The sequence below is a fragment of the Lepidochelys kempii genome, chromosome 13 (assembly GCF_965140265.1).
Source record: "Lepidochelys kempii isolate rLepKem1 chromosome 13, rLepKem1.hap2, whole genome shotgun sequence".
NCBI classification, from domain to species: domain Eukaryota; kingdom Metazoa; phylum Chordata; order Testudines; family Cheloniidae; genus Lepidochelys; species Lepidochelys kempii.
In genome coordinates, this window is record NC_133268.1 from 18,120,102 (window position 1) to 18,138,063 (window position 17,962).

General features: G+C 40.5%; 1 protein-coding gene across 4 annotated transcripts in view; it reads left to right on the top strand.

Annotated features, from left to right (window-relative positions):
- The window catches only part of SULF2 (sulfatase 2), a 248,480-nt gene that overhangs the window by 128,492 nt on the left and 102,026 nt on the right, over window positions 1–17,962 (top strand). The window contains exons 1-2 of one of the 4 annotated variants that reach the window (XM_073309508.1): window positions 6,952–7,504; window positions 15,651–15,895. In XM_073309508.1, coding sequence (XP_073165609.1) covers window positions 15,721–15,895 — 175 coding nt within the window. In that variant the 5' untranslated portion in view covers window positions 6,952–7,504; window positions 15,651–15,720. Of the gene's footprint in view, window positions 1–6,951; window positions 7,505–15,650; window positions 15,896–17,962 lie in introns of those variants that run through there. The other 3 variants (XM_073309506.1, XM_073309505.1, XM_073309507.1) reach the window with 3 other exon arrangements.

Sequence of the window (17,962 nt, forward strand, 5' to 3'; positions counted from 1 at the left end):
TTTTGGTCAAAACAGCAGGGATGAGACAGTGCCCAGAAGAGAGGGTGATGTGAGAACTCATGCTTGGCAATGAAGGAGCTGGGCCCCTCCTCCTCCTTGGACCCTCTGCCCCCCTTTGGTCCGTCTAGGGGGACTGGTTGGGCTGATTGGCTCTCATATATTCCCTTCTTCCATCTATTTACATTCTTCCCCAGGTTTCTGAAGGGCCTCTTGCCCATTTAGCTGCCCAGCCTCCATCCTCTTAGTTGTAGTATAGGAGATGTTTTTTTCAAGATTTTGTGGGTCTGACTGATTACCTGTTTTGGGATCAGGAAGGAATTTTTCCCATTGTGCAAACGGGCTGAGGTCAGATGGGTTTCCTTGCAGCATCATGGAGGCATAGTTGGGTTAAATAGAATAGGACTTGAAAGTTTAATATGAGGAACGATAAGACTGCTTAGCTTGTCCTAACTTGTGGCTGATGTCTAGTGAAGATAAAGGCTAAAATGGTCAGTTTCCAGAAGTGTTTCAGTAAGAGACGGGGAGACCTGAAGTCTTTGCAGACTGAAGACTCTCCTTAGTTCACTCTATCACCCCACCACCACCATCTCCTGCAGCAGGAAGGTGAGAGGATTCAGAAGTGAGGAGAGTTGTAGGCTTAGTCTGAACAGGCTCTGCTCTGAGTTATTGGTTGTATGGTGGGAGCTCTGTAACCCTGCACTGGACCCAGTTAAATGTCTAGTATGTGAGAGTGGAGGGTGGACACAGAGTGCCTCTACCCAGTGTTAGTTAATAAAGCTGTGGACTGCTGCTTAAATCCATCCCTGGTTCTGTCATTCATTCAACTATGCGTCCTGATTAATTCAAATCAGTCTGACACTTGGTATCAGAGGAGTGCAGAGCAGTGTTGCACTAAGAATTATTTATTATAATTTTACGTAATTTGCATGCTTAAATAAAGGTGCCATTATGGGCCTCTCTATTGCACTTACTCTAACAAAACATCCTTCTCTTAAATGCTCCTACATCTTGCAGTCATATGCCACCAAGTGACGAAGCAAGGAATTGCAACTAATCATTGCCCATCCATTAAATGGTTTCAGAGTAGCGGTCGTGTTAGTCTGTATTCGCAAAAAGAAAAGGAGTACTTGTGACTAAGTCTCTAAGGTGCCACAAGTACTCCTTTTCTTTTTGCATCCGTTAAATGACACATCCATTAAACACTCTTGGTCCACTGTTCCATATTTGCAGCATCCAAATGTCAAAATAATAGGTAGAATTTGCACCCCGCTGGATTGTGTTAAAAATAAAATTGGATTCAGCATTTACAAGAAAATCTCCGTTTCTTTATCAAATCATCACATGTTAGCTAGCCTGAAAATGACTCTTAAGACAATTTGCAAAGGAAAAGGAAAACAGTACATACACAGAGAGATCACTTTTTTGCAAATGAAATACCCCCTTTTTTTTCCTTTAATGAAGCTATTGGACCACCAACAGCTCACTGAATCTACATTCTATGTAAAAATTGAGTATGAAACTGATCAATATGGCTCAGAGGTGTATCTGTAAATTTAATGTGTGTGTGTGTATACCAATGTTTTTGTATTTAATCACAGTAATGTTTTACATTTTTTATTGGATTTCTAGAAAAGATTTATCACTGATTTGTTAAGCAGCTAGATGAATTGTCATTTTATCTATGTTCTTAGTGATTATAGCTTTTATTGTGATTATGGTCTTCCCCAACACCTTCACTATCTGATTATGATTAATCATCAACATTCCTTGGAGTAACCTATGCATTATTGTGGGTTATCAGCGTTTATATTTGCTTAATTATGGCTTTTACCTTGCAAACTAAAAATATATTAATGGAAATGTTTTCGGTATCAATATCTGAATTGTACTATATAATTTGCAATTAAGTAAAAATATTAACAGTATATAATTTCTATGTATGTAGAAGATAGGAATGCATTATGTCAGAGTGCTAAATCGGTAGAGCAATGTGAAACTTTTTCCTTTACTCTTGTTGGCTGTTTTGGTTTTCCATTTTCATAATACCTCAAGACATATAAACAGATTTTTTCCCTAATATGATTGCATTTCTACAAACAGCACAATCTCAGTCTAAATGATAATACTAGAGCAATTGACCACAAAATTATATGTAGTGGGATGATCTTAGTCCACAGTCTAAAGCATATGTAACACGTGGGATCAAGGAGCTGAGCAATTAGCTCTCAACTCATTTTATTTTTCTTTGTAAAAGCATTCTGACTTGCCAAGCTTCTGATTTATATTAAAGCAATGTTTATACTTGCAGACCACATATACATTGTATTCATTAGAAAAAAAGTAAAACTCTATACAGGACCTGATTCTGATCTCACTGATTCTAGTGTAAATCAAGAATAATTTCATTGAAGTCAATGAAACGACACTGGTATAAAACAGGTGTGAGATCAGAATCAGGCCCCAGTGTTAGTTTTTTAGTGCAAGAAACAGAGGGGAGCCTGTAAAGGTATAGAGAAGGGTGACCAAAATAGCTAATTGTTCATTGGGTTTATGTATGATGAGTGGATAGCAAAGAGAGGGTAGATCACCCAAGATGGAGAAAGATTAGAAGGGAATTGACTGAGGTTTTTAAAATGTGGAGGTCAACCCTTACATTCTATCTTCTTACATAATGTGAGAAGGCAACATTCAATGCATTTAAAGAGTAACAAATTTGTGAACAATGAAAAGTAGATGCTTTGTATCAGGGATTCCCCTTCCTCACTTGCTGTCCATCCTTTGTTTGTATGACTTCATAGTTTTTTGGTTCTCCTCTTACTTCCCTGCTGATGCTTCTCCATCTCCTTGGATCCTCGGCTCGCTCACATGGTTCCAACTGTTGTCTCTATGCCGATGTCCAAGAGAGAGGGCAGTTCTATCTCAGGTACTTACGTTAGTATCTGAGCATCTCTCAAAATTTAATGCATTTACCCTCACTGGTGAAATAAGGTGTCACAGAGAGAATTAGGGACAGATTGCTAGAAGTGTTTGGGTTCCGAAAAAATGCTGATAGCCTACTAGGTTCCTATGTAAAAGCTCATATTGATTTCATTAGGAGATAGACACCTAGGTATGTCTGAAAACCCACCATACTTGTATCTGCATCTTTAGATGTCTAAGTATCTTTTGAAAAACTGGCCTTAAGTGGCTTGCCCAAGGTCACAAAGTGTATAGCAGAACAGGGAACTAACCACTGAACTATCCTTCCTCTCCCGTAGGAGAGGCTTTTTCACCGCCAGTACCACCCTTGTCTAGTGTTTCATCTTCACAGAGATGTCCTACTATCTTCTTAAATATAGAGGCAAGAGAGCCTTCTCATTCTAACCTTCTCTACTCCCTTCTCCTCCTTCACTGTTGAAAACCCCACCATCTGACCCGTCACCCAAACAGGGGTATCCCATTTGAGTGTTTCCTGTCTTCCAGGATCTTGCTAAAAGTCTTACTTGTTCTTTCATTATAGGACAGCTGAAGTTTAGATTTCCCTTTCTCCTTTCCCACAACAGCCCCTCTGTCCATGCCTTGACATCTCTCTTGTGGACTGTTGTAACCTCCCACTTTCTGGGTTACTCACATCTCATCATGCAGCCTTCAACTTCAAATGTACTTCTGCTGCTGAAAATGGCTCTGTCACTCCCCTCTTTGAATCCTCTTCCTTGCTCCTTCTCACATTCAGGTCTCTCATCCTAATCATCAAGTCCTTGTACAAAACTGCCACTACCTATATTTCTAATTTCAGTTAATTTCTTTCCTCAGCTCCTGCTGCCTATACACTACTCCTGTGCCTCCAATGCTGTGGGTATAGTTTATAATGGACTAAATAATTTTTAGATAATTAGTAACTTGCAGCTAGTCAAGCTACAGTAAAATAATGACAGGCAGTCTAATTAGAGACTCAAGTTAGGTGGGGTAATATCTTTTATTGGACCAACTTCTGTTGGTTGGAGAGACAAGCTTTCAAGTTTCAGAGCTAGAAAGCTTGTCTCTCTCTCACCAACAGAAGTTGGTCCAATAAAAAGATGATATACACACACCTTGCCTCTCTGGTATCCTGGGACCAGCAGAGCTACACAATGCTGCAAACAGTGTAATGGCATACTACACGAAGTAAGTCAAATCTTTTTATTCTGTCCAGTGTTCCACAATGAGATTAGGTGCATTATGGGAGCAGGTGTAGGAGATGTTGCTCTTTTATTTTTTGAACCATCAAGTATTGGCTACTTTTGGAGGTAGTATAATACCAAAGTAGCTGGATGAGGGTCTGATCGAGTGTGACCATTCTAAATCACCATGAACTATCTTCTCCAATTGGTAAATGGAGAGAAATTCTTCCACTTAAAAAAATGTGTATAATTTCTTCCCCTGTGCACCTGTATGATAATAGAGACCATTGTTTTACCAAGTATGTGGACTTTTTGTTCCTCGAAACTCCTGATAAACCGTTCTAAATTCCTTTAAAACCTTAAAACAATCTAAGCTCTTTTTGGCAATGAAAAAAATAATTGAAATCACCAAAATGTTTAACTTTGGAAAACTGTCCAGTCTGCACGTAGCTTTTCCATTGTGGTTTGTAACAGTGCCAACACAAACTCCTTTTGAAATATGAGATGGAAGCACGATCCACTTCAGGGTTGTCACAAACCAGAGGATATATTATTCTCTTAATGCACTTTCATAACTCCCAATAACATTAATGGGAATTACATGCAATCACTGCGAGGAAAATATGCCCTTTTGTTAAATTGGGAGATCCATTATGACAGATTTTCTGATGATGTTAGATCACATTCAGATTATATTCACATCATCACTTTATTATTATCCTTATTATTTTGAACCTCTTTATTGCTCACCATTCTATTTTAATGAAAATTCCCCTCATGAGCAACTTCCCTATGTAAGATAGGGCAAACTATTATTAAAAATAATAAAGTTGGTTTAACGTCAGCCTAGTCTACACACAGTTTTAGTATCTGCATAACTGGTGGTTAGGGGAATGATTTTTGTTATTAATTGATATAATTATACCAGTACAACCCCTAGTATGGATTCAGTTATGCTGGTTATAAAGGTGCCTGCACTGGCATAGCTTAGTCCCCTTCCTGTATGAGCATTAGCTATATTACATTTACAGCAATATAACTACATCTACAGGAGGATTGTACCACTTTAACTGTACCAATATAGGAAAATGATATCCTGTCCATTTTCAGCTCTACTGGTATAGCTTAAAGCAGATCAACATCCTGTAACAGAAGGGGCGTGTATCTATTAAGCCTACCAAATAAAGTCTGAGTTAAGGCTGTCACCAGGTTAGTGGGTTGGTGTTTGGGGTTGGGGGGAGGCAATGCATTTGGTTTATGTACGGTTTGAACATGAATCTCTTGTTAAAACCCTACATGGCTTTAAAAATATTTGATCATCTCAGTCTCTAGTTCTTTCTGTGTCTCAGGGTTTTGAATGGCCAGCTATCACCATAGTATTTTGAGCACTTTCTATATAGAATAGATTGGCACTAGTGAAGTTCTTGGTAGACTTCATGGAATGTATGGGTTAGTACTACCTAGACATTTTCTTTGAGACATTTGTAGGAAATATCACTGTTTTCTCTCAGCTTGATCCTGCTTCCATTTAAATTAATGCATGTTTTGCCATTGATTCAGTGGGAATAAGATAGGGTCGTCTTGCTCTAACCTGTTACTTATTCCTGTTCTTTCATTAATTGTTCTCTTTGAACAGGAAAATTATATCGTGCCCATTTTCAACCACATAAAAATCGTAAATGTAGCACTATTTTATGGGAAAAGTATGGTAGCATGTTAAAAATGAACACAGAATGTCATTTTATTTTCAGATGCATATATTTGATGCAGTTTTCAGCTATGAATGCCAGTTTAAGATAGTGAAAATTTATTCACATATAGGTTTGAGTTTCGGGTCTGGTCTCATTTGCAGTGAGTTCAGGATGAGATTAAGTAGCAAATGCTATATTGTTTTGAGATAAACATATAACTGTATACATTGCAGCATAGGGATGCTTGAAGGCCACTTTGAAAACAGATTAAAAGAACATTTATTAACACAGCGGATCTATAGTTAAGAACAATTCATCATGGGATATACAGCATATCCAGTAAAAACTATTTAATATTTGTCACAGTAGCGTCCAGATATTCTTATCAGAATAGTGTTTTCAGTGTTCATACAGTGCCTGCTGCATATACTATCCTACCTGAACTATCTTACTCAGGATTTTTAAAAATTTACAAACATTGTTGGGTACCTTAATTTTTACATTCCCAAAATGAGACGCTCCAGAAAGGCCTGAATTTCAGAAGGTACTCTTTGAAAATCAGGCCTCTTTCAAAGGGCAATTTAGGCATCCTAAAGTGCTAGTCATTTTGGAATATTTTAGACTAAGGGTTCTGATCTGGGAAATACTTACTCCTGTGGGTATACGGCCGTGAGCAGTCCACTGAACTTAACTACTCACGTGAGTAAAATTAGACGCATGGCTGTTTGCGGGATCAAACCGTACCTAGTACATTTTTGAAACACAAAGCAGATAAAAGTAGGGCAACGTGTTTAAATAGCCTCTATCTTTTTTGTGCAGTACCATTATCCCTGGGTGCCAGACCCAATAAACTCCATCAGTGCTTCGACTACTCGACTTGTGCTAAAGGCTTTGTCTGGGGTGCTGCATTAACGCCCTCCCACCTCTCTCCTTCCGAATGGAAAACGTCTCTGTTTAAACTCTAATTCGGCCGCGTGGGTGGGTGTCCGTGCAGAGAAACGGAGACCGAGCGAGCAATCGTGTCTGTTGGGTGAGACGAAGCCAAGTCCGACAGAGCTGTGAGCGGCTGGACTTTGAACAAGTGCTGGCGGAACAGGTTTCCTCCCCCTCTGAGCCGCTCGGCGATTGCGTCAGTGCGGGGAGGAGGATTCTGGAGCTAAATGAACTTTTTAAATAATTTAAAAAAAACAAAACACCCCACCCGCACCTCTTCCCCTCAAAGGTTGGTTTGGACATGGGCTCTAGCTGCTGCCCTGTGCCGGGGTTAATCACCTTCTCCCTAGCCCTGCTCAGCACCGCCAGGGCCGTGGCAGGAGGACAGAGCTGGCTGCCGCGCCGGGGACCTGGCTCTGCTGCGTGTGATATTTAAAGCCGGCTCTGTGCAGCAGCCTGGAGCGTAGCTCAGCCGAGCAGCCGCCCCGCATCCGGCGCAGCGCGTGTGTGTGCGCGCGCGGTCTGGGGGGAGCAGGCAGGAGGCAGCACCGGCGTGGGGGGTGGAAGGAGCCTAACCTCCGGCGGCTGGGGGAGGCCATGCCCGGCACTGGGGGCTCCTGGCGGCCGAGCCCAGCTGCTGCGGCGGGGGGGCTGAGCTGCTCCTGAGGCGGAGGAGGCGCGGGAAGGGAAGGGGACATGCAGCACCCAGCCGCCAGCTGCTGCGGCGTTTTCACTGCCCGGGTAAGTGGGGCAGGGGGGTGGGTGAGGGGGAGCTGCCCAGAGCCTCCCTTCAGAGCCGGGGAGGGGGCGAGCCCAAAGTTTAGCGGAGCTGCGGGGGGGTGGGGGAGTAGAGGGTTGGAGGATGGAATGGGGAGCTTGGGGACAGGGAGGAGATGAGAGCAGGGGTTGGGTGGGGGATAGGGGAGGAGATGGGAGGGTTGGAGAATGGGGCAGGGCGGAGATGGGAGCAAGGGGTCAGGGTGGGGAAGGAAATGGAAGCAGTTGTGGGGTGAAGGGACGGGAGGGGGGAGGCTGGGAGGTACTGCCAACCCTCCAGGATTGTCCTGGAGTCTCCAGGAATTAAAGATTAATCTTTTAATTAAAGATTATGTCCTGTTGAAAGCTCCAGGAATATATCCAGTCTATATTGGCAACCTTAAGGGGGAAGATGAGATATAGGGGTAGGGTGATGACGGATGGGCTAGAAGACAGGTAGAGGCTGGCAGGTGAGTCAGACTGGGTAGGCAGGGAGCAGCCTGGGCACTTGACCCCAGCCTAATGGGGGCAAGAAGAGATGCTGCTCTGCCTCCTTCGGCAGGGTGCATCGGCTTCCCAAGGGCTGGGGGTCTTGTGCCCTGTAGAGCAGGGGTCTGGAGCTGTGGGCTCTCTGCACAGCCGGAGGGCACCTGGCTAGCGCTGTTGGGATGCCTGTCACCCTGCTCAGTGCGGGTGGAGTGTGGTTAGCTGCACGTGGCAGTGATGGGACATACTTAATCTGATCTGCCCTTGATATGGCCCTGCTGGGCTTTTATAAAAGCCTAGTGTCCTCAGTGATTAAAACTTGTACTGAAAGGGGGCTGCACAGCGTGCAGGTCTGCATCCTCAACACTGGGGAACGGCTGGGGCGGCAGGAAGCCGGGCAGTTTGTTTGCGCTGTATTTATCTAAAGATTCCACGTTTAAACCTTCCCTGGTTTGGGATGAAATACCAGATGTTGGGAGGTATCTGTGCAAGAAACAGTTGTTTGTAAAACAGCTGATGCCTTGACACTTAGTTTTTCATTTAATAAATTCACATGTGCCTTGGGGTTTAAAAAACCAACCTTGCATTGAAAATCTAATTTTTCTGTATACAGTAATATAAAATCTTTAGTCACTGAATAGATTTGTCTCTGTATGTTTGTTTAGTTTTTTAGACTATATTTTTTGTGGCATACTGGTTCTATATTCGTTCACTCTTCCCTTGTGGTATTTTCAAATCTCCCGTTAGCTGCAGTAAATATTAATTTTTTAAATTTATTCTTAAAAATCAGCCTAAAGTTGTACTTAATAAATATGCAAATATGGGTGTATTTAGGGGAGAAATAATACTCATCCTCTCTGTTAATTTGTTCTTGGGACAGAAGTGAATGTGCTGTAGAAAAATGTTTATTATAATGGACTTCAGTGGACAGGGGAGCAAAATAAAACTCTAACCTTATATGAGGACTAGCTCATAACAGAGAACCTTAGTGTGAGTTCTTTATATTGTAGCTCTACTGAATACTAATATAGAATAATGTGGTATTTAACAGTAAAGCACTTCTTACAAAAAATGTAACTGAACATTAGAGTCACAGGAAATTTTTATTTAAAATAAAGGTTAGTGTGTGGAGAAAGATTTCCCCTTGTTAAATGCTTAGCAGTTTGAGCCCTGGTTGCCATGCTCACCAGCAGAACAAAAGTAATTCAAAACAATCTGTTTAAATATGTAATTTAATGTTCTAATAAGCATTTGGAGCTGTGACAATGTCCTGGCTCTCTAAGGAAATGTTTTCACAGAGAGGTCAGATATAGAGCGATCAATCAGTCCTCATCCTCAAAGTAAACCTGCACAAAACTTTCAAAAGCCGAGCCTGGGAGCTTAAATTCATAACTTTGCTAGACACTAAAAATCATGGTCTTAATAAAAAGAAAAGGAGGACTTGTGGCACCTTAGACTAACCAATTCATTTGAGCATAAACTTTTGTGAGCTACAGCTCACTTCGTTGGATGCATCCAATGAAGTGAGCTGTAGCTCATGAAAGCTTATGCTCAAATAAATTGGTTAGTCTCTAAGGTGCCACAAGTCCTCCTTTTCTTTTTGTGGATACAGACTAACACGGCTGCTACTCTGAAACCGGTCTTAATAAAGAGATGATTTATAGTTTATTACAACAATCTGCAACCCACTAACCCCCCTGTTTGTCCTATGACTACAGGTGTGTTAGTGGGCCACTTCACCTTGAGTGGTCCCTTAGTTTAGAATACGTGTTAAGGACTTACGCTATCTGTTCAACCTTGTATTTAGCTGCATTTCCTTTCCCAGACCTCTGTGTAACTCAAAAGCTTGGTCTGTCTCATGAAGAGAAGTTACCTCACCCACCTTGTCTCAGGAAATGTTAGACATGTAGCCATAGTTCATGCATGTGCTATTGATGTAACCTTCAACAGTCAAGGTTAGCACTGGGTTTGGGCTTTGGCTTTTTGTACCCTCTTTTAAATTTAAATTCATGACTTTTTGAAAAAATATTTAGAAAATGTGAATCTTAAAAAAAAAAAAAAAAGGTAGTCTGATGTGTTGTGAGATTACAGCACAAATCATGATTCGGTAGGATTTTTTTTTTTTTCCGGAGCCTATTTGAATGCAAACAAGAATCCTCCCTGTCTAAGTGTAAAATGGAATTTTATATGTAGGTGATATAACTTGCAAAACATGGTCTTAAATAAAAATTGTAGCTGATTGAAGGCATCAGTGAGAAAGAGTTGTTCTGCATGAATGCAAGGATCTGCAACAGTGGTCCAAGAGTTAATAGACCAGAGGTACAGTTGAAACCATTTAAATGGCAACCTGATAAACAACATGCTTATTTAATTGGGAAGGCAGGTAGGGAATGGATCCCACACAATGCATTTCCATGACTCTAAACACTGAATAATGGAACACTTAAGTCTGCTTAAATAACATACCTGGTGTTGGCTCCAGACACATTCAGAACAGTTATCAAGTGTAAGTTACTGTTTGCTAGCATATTTTTCCCATTATGCAGCTACTCTTTGTTCCTTACACGCTGTTTCCCTGTTTATGGCTGCTAAATGAGTCAAACATGCCTTAGCTGCTTTTTTTTTAATTACTGTTTTGCATTATGCTCATTTTTAAAGCAGTCTAATAAATAAAAGTGAATCTGAGATGCAGTTACTTTATAAATCTGCTTCTAGTTATATGTCAAATTAATGGCATTATAAGCTCAAAGAATGGTTGACATGTATTGTTTCTTTTTTCATAACAAAATAATTTGTTCCATGTTGTATATTATGTCTTTGGCAGTACAACATGAGCCAGATTCTGTTCTTAGTTGTGATGGGGGTAAATCCAGATTTGTGTTTGGTTTTTTTGTGGGGTGTTTTTGGTTTTTACTTTACTGGAGTTACAATAGTGTAATAGAGTATTTATGCTAGGTACAGTTGAAATATTTCCCCCCTGTCTCTAAGGCTGGTTCAGTTGCACCATTGGTAACTGCATAGAGAGTGCTAGGTGCATATAGCCCAGAATTATCCACTACAGTTTTCAGCAGAGTAGCTGTTAGACTTTTGCAAAGTAATTTTAGTCAACGTGGTATAAAAAAACCCAGCATTTGAAGTCAGAGTTAATACTGGTGCTCTCAGGACTGCCGGGTTGATGATTGTGGTGGAGGGACATTTTTCAGAAATTTCTCTAGTGGAGGCAGCCCTCAAGAGCAGAATTTGGATCTGTGTTCTGTTAATAGAATAAACACACTAAAAGAGCCCCTTCCTGTCAACATTTATAAATGTGACTTAGTGCAGGTTCTCAACCTTTGTCTTTTTGAGGCTCCCACAACATGCTATAAAAACTCCTGGGCCCACCTGTGCCACAATAACTGGTTTTCTGGATGTAAAAGCGAGGATCGGCAGCAAGGGGTAGCAAGCCGGGCAATTGCTGGGGGCCCCATGCCACAGGGACCCCCACAAAGCTACATTGCTCAGGCTTAAGCTTCAGCCTGGGTAGCAGGACTCAGGGCCCTGGGCTTCAGTCCTATGCAGTGGGGCTTCAACTTTCTACTCTGGGCCCCAGTGAGTCTAATGCTGGCCGTGCTTGGTGGCCCCCCTGAAACCTGCTCGTGGCCCCCCAGGGGGTCCTGGACATCTGGTTAAGAACCACTGACTTAGTGGTAACATTCTGCATTTCCAGACGGGAGAACTGAGTTTGCCTGTAATCTTGCTCCCCAACTGGCAGGATCTTAAGAACAAGGGAGGCATCTGTATCCAATTCAGTCTATGAAGGGAGGGAGTGATTTGTTACTGCAAATAGGGTGGTGGTGAGGGGAGAACATTCTTCTTCTTTTCTTTTCTTTTCTTTTCCCCCCTGGGCCTCTCTGTGTTGGAGATGCTCACAGACTTACAACAGCTCAGTTAGCTATCTCTTCTGAAAGAAAAACTTTTAGGATTTTGATGGTACTTGCCTATAAACAGAGCTGATCAAACTTTGCTACATTTGGATGGGTAATTTAGGAGAAACTAGGAGGCACACCTAATTTCATAAGAAACAACACAGATTAGAGCTGTCCCCATCTGTTACATGGAAATGTGGCCTGCAGCGGCTACAGGTCTCAGCACATAGAGAACCAGAACACCTGGGCTGTTGAAATAAAAATGAATCGCTACACATAGATGCACCATATTAATGATGAAGGCAGACATGGCAGATGAAGGCAGACATTGTAGAATTCCGTGGGCCCCTCTTTGGCCAACATTGATACACACAGTAAACCAAACCTCCAAACAGGAATGGGAAAGAATTTTAATAACTTGCCTTTGCCTTTGACATATTGTTTCTTTTACCAAGTTCACTAATAATTGAAGAGACATTCTCAACTGTGACACTTTGCTAAGTATTGTCACAACTCAAAGACTACATCTGACCACTATGAATGTGAGACACTTCTGCTGCCATTTTATAAGCTACTTAAAGCTGTTCACGCCACACTTTCTGTGAAATCTAATTAGCAGTGGCCTATCTGTCTTGTATGAATACACACATTTCAGAAAATAGAGGATTATTTTGTAAATTGCTTTAATTTTTTTACCCTGTTATGAATATGAGTTTTGGACATAATGGTATACTTTGAATTGGTTCCAGGGGGTATCTATGAGGAATTCTTATCCTGATAACAACAGGGACATAACCTATGAGAATAGTTTAAACATCTGGAGCAGAGAGGGGCAAAGATGAAAAGAATTATTTTGGTAGAGATTGCCTGCTGAACTTAATATGCAGTATTTTTCATATCTTCTTGGAGATAAGGGTAACTTTATAACTGTCAATACATTTTTGTAGCTAGAAAAGTTGTGGAGACACCTCTGTATTGGTTTTTTTTCTCCCAGGGTCCCAAAATATACTAAGAATTTTATAGGAAGACATAGTTCCTGGCCCAAAGGGCTTACTGTCTCATTTTAGAGGTGATGCAATGAATGAGGGTAATAAATAGTAGGGAGGAAATGGGCTGGGGAGTGGAGGAGGGAAGAGGGTACAACAACGAGGTCATATGGTTATTCCCATGCATTTGTTTTAACGAAAAAAGAAAATGCAAGATACACTTGTGTATAAATCCCATATCCAGTTACGGGGGAAAGGGAAGCATGGTCAGATACAATAGTAACAGACAGCCTTCAGTTGGCTAGTCCCAAGGAAAAAATGAAATGATCCCTTGTAAATCCCATGTCTTCAGAAAAACACTGGCTGTATAATGGGAATGGACAGATCATCAGTTTTGTTGTGGGGGTTTTAATACACATTTCTGTTTGTTAGAATTTTTATGTGTCTTCAGGAGGGAATATCTCTACTAATGTGCACCTCCCAACCTTTTGATTCCTCCTCCCCAGTGAACAGCTCTAGGGTCTGCCTCTATCACTGCTCTTGACTTTCCCAAGTAGTAGCTGCACAGTGAAACTGGCATGATTCTTGCCTGTTTCACTGCTGCAGCAGAATTCTGAACATGAGCAACGAAAACTGACAAGAATGGTCAGTGTGTACTCTCATAGCTTGGCAAAGCTCTGCGTGGAGCCAAGGTACTAGAGCTGTCAGCCTGCAGTTTTAGAAGACTTCCCCCCTCCCCCCCCCACCACATGGGCTAGAATTTGTTCTTTTAAATAAAATCTTAGATTCTGCAGAAATTGATTTTAATTCACTCATAAATCCGTAAAGAAACTTGCTGGGGTGAATAATTAGGTTGACTTTTCAATCCTGGTCTATGTATATGAATTGGGAAATAGCCCTTGCTAAATATTGCATCAAAGTACAACTAGATATCTGCTGGTTTAAATATAAGAATCTTGTGCTTTCTCTCCCCCGCCCCCCGAATATAAAAACTGTGTGTAATTTCTCAGACCAGTGGTTTTGTCATGGCTTGAGAACAGTCTTAATCAAGGTTTATCCCAAGAAACAAATTCTGGTAGTGATGACTTGATGATATTGCTATGCAATAATCTGCTCGGAGGGACAATTTCTAACTTGCTTTATGGACAGAACATTAAGCTTCTTTCATTGAGTAAAGCATACTGTGCTGGGCTTTCTCTACTCAGCCACTTCTGGTCTTTACAAAAGGCAGATAGTTTCTCATGTGTTACTTTTAATTGATTTCCACTGCATTATGTGAACTCACTGGCACAAGTCCAGAGAAAGCCAGTACATAGGGAATTAATCAAAAATTGACTCATTGATCACTTGATGGGATGAAATAATTAGCTCTTAATATTCTCTGTATAGTTTCTTATGGGTGCTTTGACTTCCATTAGCAAAAGAAAATTCCTTTAGGCCAGAAGATTATCAACCAGCATTGAAATTTAAGAAATGTCTCAATGTTCATTCATCTAGGGCAGTGATTCTCAAAGCCAGTCGACTGCTTGTTCAGGGAAAGCCCGCTTCCCGCAGCCCCCACTGGCCTAGAGCGGCAAACCACGGCCAGTGGGAGCCGCAATCGGCTGAACCTGAGGATGCGGCAGGTAAACAAACCGTCCGGCGTGCCAGGGGCTTTCCCTGAACAAGCGGCGGACCAGCTTTGAGAGCCGCTGATCTAGGGCATGCCCCTGCTTGCTTAGAAATCAATGGGAACTGTGCTGTTGATTCCAGTGGGAGCAGGATCAGGGTCTTAGGAACCAATCCTGTAAACAGTTTACCTCTGGGCATAATCCTTACTGCGTGCCATGAACAGTTCTAGGCAATAGGACAATTCTCAGTGTGTCTAGTGATAAGAGTTTGCGGGACTAGGCCCTTAAATTGTAAATACAGAACATGCTTGTTTAGTACTTTAACAGAAAAACAACAATGGCAACAAATTTCTGTAAAACCTCCATATCCATTTTGAAATAACACGACTGCCACCCACAAAGCCAGGAAGTTCAGAGTTAGTGCTGAAACACTAGCCTGAAATCATCCTGTCATTTCTAGGCACATGCAGCCAAATTCAGCCCTGGTATAAAGGGACATGCTTTCCAGTTGAAATCTGTGAGTTGCAGCAACTTGTGCCAGATCTGAATTTGGCTTGTAGATCATGACTTCACAAGACAAACTTATTGTTCACTCAATAGGTTTTACTACAATCTTGGTAAAAATCTCTATTTAGATAAATTGTTCCTTTAAAGGTGGTTTTTTTTGACTCAGTAAATAAAATTACATCAGTCAAAAGTACCCAGGGGCCTTAAATTTACATTAGGGATAAGTACCCTGCACTGTTGTAGCTCCCAGATCCAGTACTCTCTGTATATCGTTTTAATTTCTGATTAGTTGCACCTGGCTAAAACATTTTTAAATGATTTTGTTTAAAAAAAAAATGTTCTTTCCCTTCTGGGTTCCTTGAACTTTTTGACAACTTTCAGCACTCAGCAAAATGTCTCAAGAAATTTAGATAAACTCTTGAAAATTGTGAATGTTTCTACTTCTAACAGGTACCAAGGTGAAAAACTGCAAGTAACTTGTTTCTCATTTAGAGGGTTTAGGGTATTTTAGGTATATGTGGCTTAGCCTTTTAAAAGGAACCTCCTTGTTCATTTGAAAGATTTTGATAAATGGGAACATTTTTTTTATTTTATTTTTTGCATAAATGCTTACCTGCTTTCCCTCTTCCCATGTTAGATCTGCAAGTAAAGAGGAAATAGAAGACATTAACCCACCTGGTTTGGAGAGAACGCAAAATCAGCACAATATGGCACAGTCTAGCATTGTCCTTGGATTATTCATAATGACTGTTTTATCAATGCTGGATGGAAGTTCAGCTTTCCTATTAAATCAGCGTCTGAAGGGAAGATTTCAAAGGGACCGCAGAAACATCCGTCCAAACATCATTCTCATTCTTACTGATGATCAGGATGTAGAACTTGGTAAGAGCCAAACAAAGGGTATTTTAGTTCACAAATATGGCATTGGTTTTGCTTGGGGCTAGATTCTGCTCTCAGACACTCTAGTGTAAATAGAAAAGGAGTACTTGTGGTACCTTAGAGACTAACCAATTTATTTGAGCATAAGCTTTTGTGAGCTACAGCATCCGATGAAGTGAGCTGTAGCTCATGAAAGCTTATGCTCAAATAAATTGGTTAGTCTCTAAGGTGCCACAAGTCCTCCTTTTCTTTTTGCGGATACAGACTAACACGGCTGCTGCTCTGAAACCTGTCTAGTGTAAATGTACATTTTGACCAGTGCAGCAGAGAACAGGATATAATCCCTAACCTGCAGATGAATTTTTTTCTCTGTGAAATGTACAATAGAAGGAACAAGTGGTGAAATATTGTGAAAATGTGTGTGTATATGTAATATGCTAACTCATTGACAGCAAATGTAACATCAGTTTAAGATTTGATACATTCTGTCTCTGGGGTTATATCCTGCTTTGGTGGGGAAACAAATCTCTGATTTTTAATGTTTATCTTCAGTTTGCTTATTACAGTTCTGTGCACAAGCTGGGAAGTTGCACACAAAGATGGTAGGTTTAAATACATAACTGGCTATTCATGTAATTACCCAATTTCCTTGTGAAACTGCAGTATTTGGAGTTTTTTTAAATCTCTAAATTCCATTATTAAATAGTATTACAAGAAATTAAAACTAATTTAGGGATTTTTCCCATGAAGATAAAGTATTTGATTACTGCCAAGATCATTTAGAATCATAAGAGTCTACTCTCTTATTCAGCTCTGATCATCTGTTCCACTAGTTGAAGTTGTAATTGTTGAGGAAAGAAGATTAAGCAAAGAAAGTTTGTTTAATCTTAATGATTTGGAATAACGATTAAGTTGAGAAGCTTGCTGAAAAATTAACCTATATCTTTGCAGAATCTTGTGTATAGTGAGAAGCAATTACCAGAAAGGAGTTTTATATGAGTAGTTTTTTAGGTACATTTAAAAAAGGGTTTATAAAGCCCATATCTGTTTAAAAATTGAGGGGATAGAATCTGTTTTATGTTTCTTTGAGCACCATTAAAGCAAATTTCCAGTATAGTAGACTAGAAAACAAATTGTGGGGAAAAGGTGGAGCATCATAGTAAAATGAAGGAGCTTTGATTTATGCAGGGACAGCTGCTGTTCTAAACCAAAAGCGTATGATGGCATAATGACAACGCTTTTATAGATACTTTCTTTTTATCTGTGTTTCTGCATGTCATAAGCTATATTCCCAATTGTCACTTGGTTCAAAAGGTAACTAGAAAGTTTTCCGGTGTGACAGGATAAGAAATAAAATATTAGTTTTAAGTGAGGCAGGTTCAGAAGTTTGTTTGTTTGTTTGTTTGGAGTGATGGTTATGTTTTTCACAATTAGACAGACCAGTTTCAATAATGCATATCCAAAAAAGCCAAGTACATTATCTCTCAGTCTCATGTGACCAAAATCCAGAGGGTCGTCCTAAAAAATTTATCACTTTCTATTTTATGCTCGCCTGCCCGTCTCTGATGCAATTGTTAATGTCCTCTGGGCAGTATACTTCTTTTCTCAGGTAATCTGATGTCTCTTTCCAATTTCAAGCACAGTGGGCAGCTGTCCACACAAATTAGGGTTGGGCTGGAGAAAATGCATTTGATGAAGCTGAGATTTGATATTTATCATATTCCAGTTAATGGCTTCATGAGACCATATGTATGTTTGAGGTCATTTCTTATTCTTAAATTGGCCAACTTTATCTATCCAAACTGCTGTTTGTGAGTATTGGAGTTAATGCATTCAGGAACATGGAAACAAGATGTCAGTTGCAGTTTGGTCTACACATTGCAAATGCAAGCTAACAAAAATTTGAAAATTTTTAGAAGTGCAGTTTAGAAAACTGAGCACTGCAAAAATTACCAGTATTTCTGAGGAAATTCAGAAGGAAGCTGTGCTTTTGGTGGGCAGAGCTGGCATGTGACTTCTCATTTTGTTTTTCTGCTGAGATTGTTTTGTGGCTATTTCTGATGTGAAAGG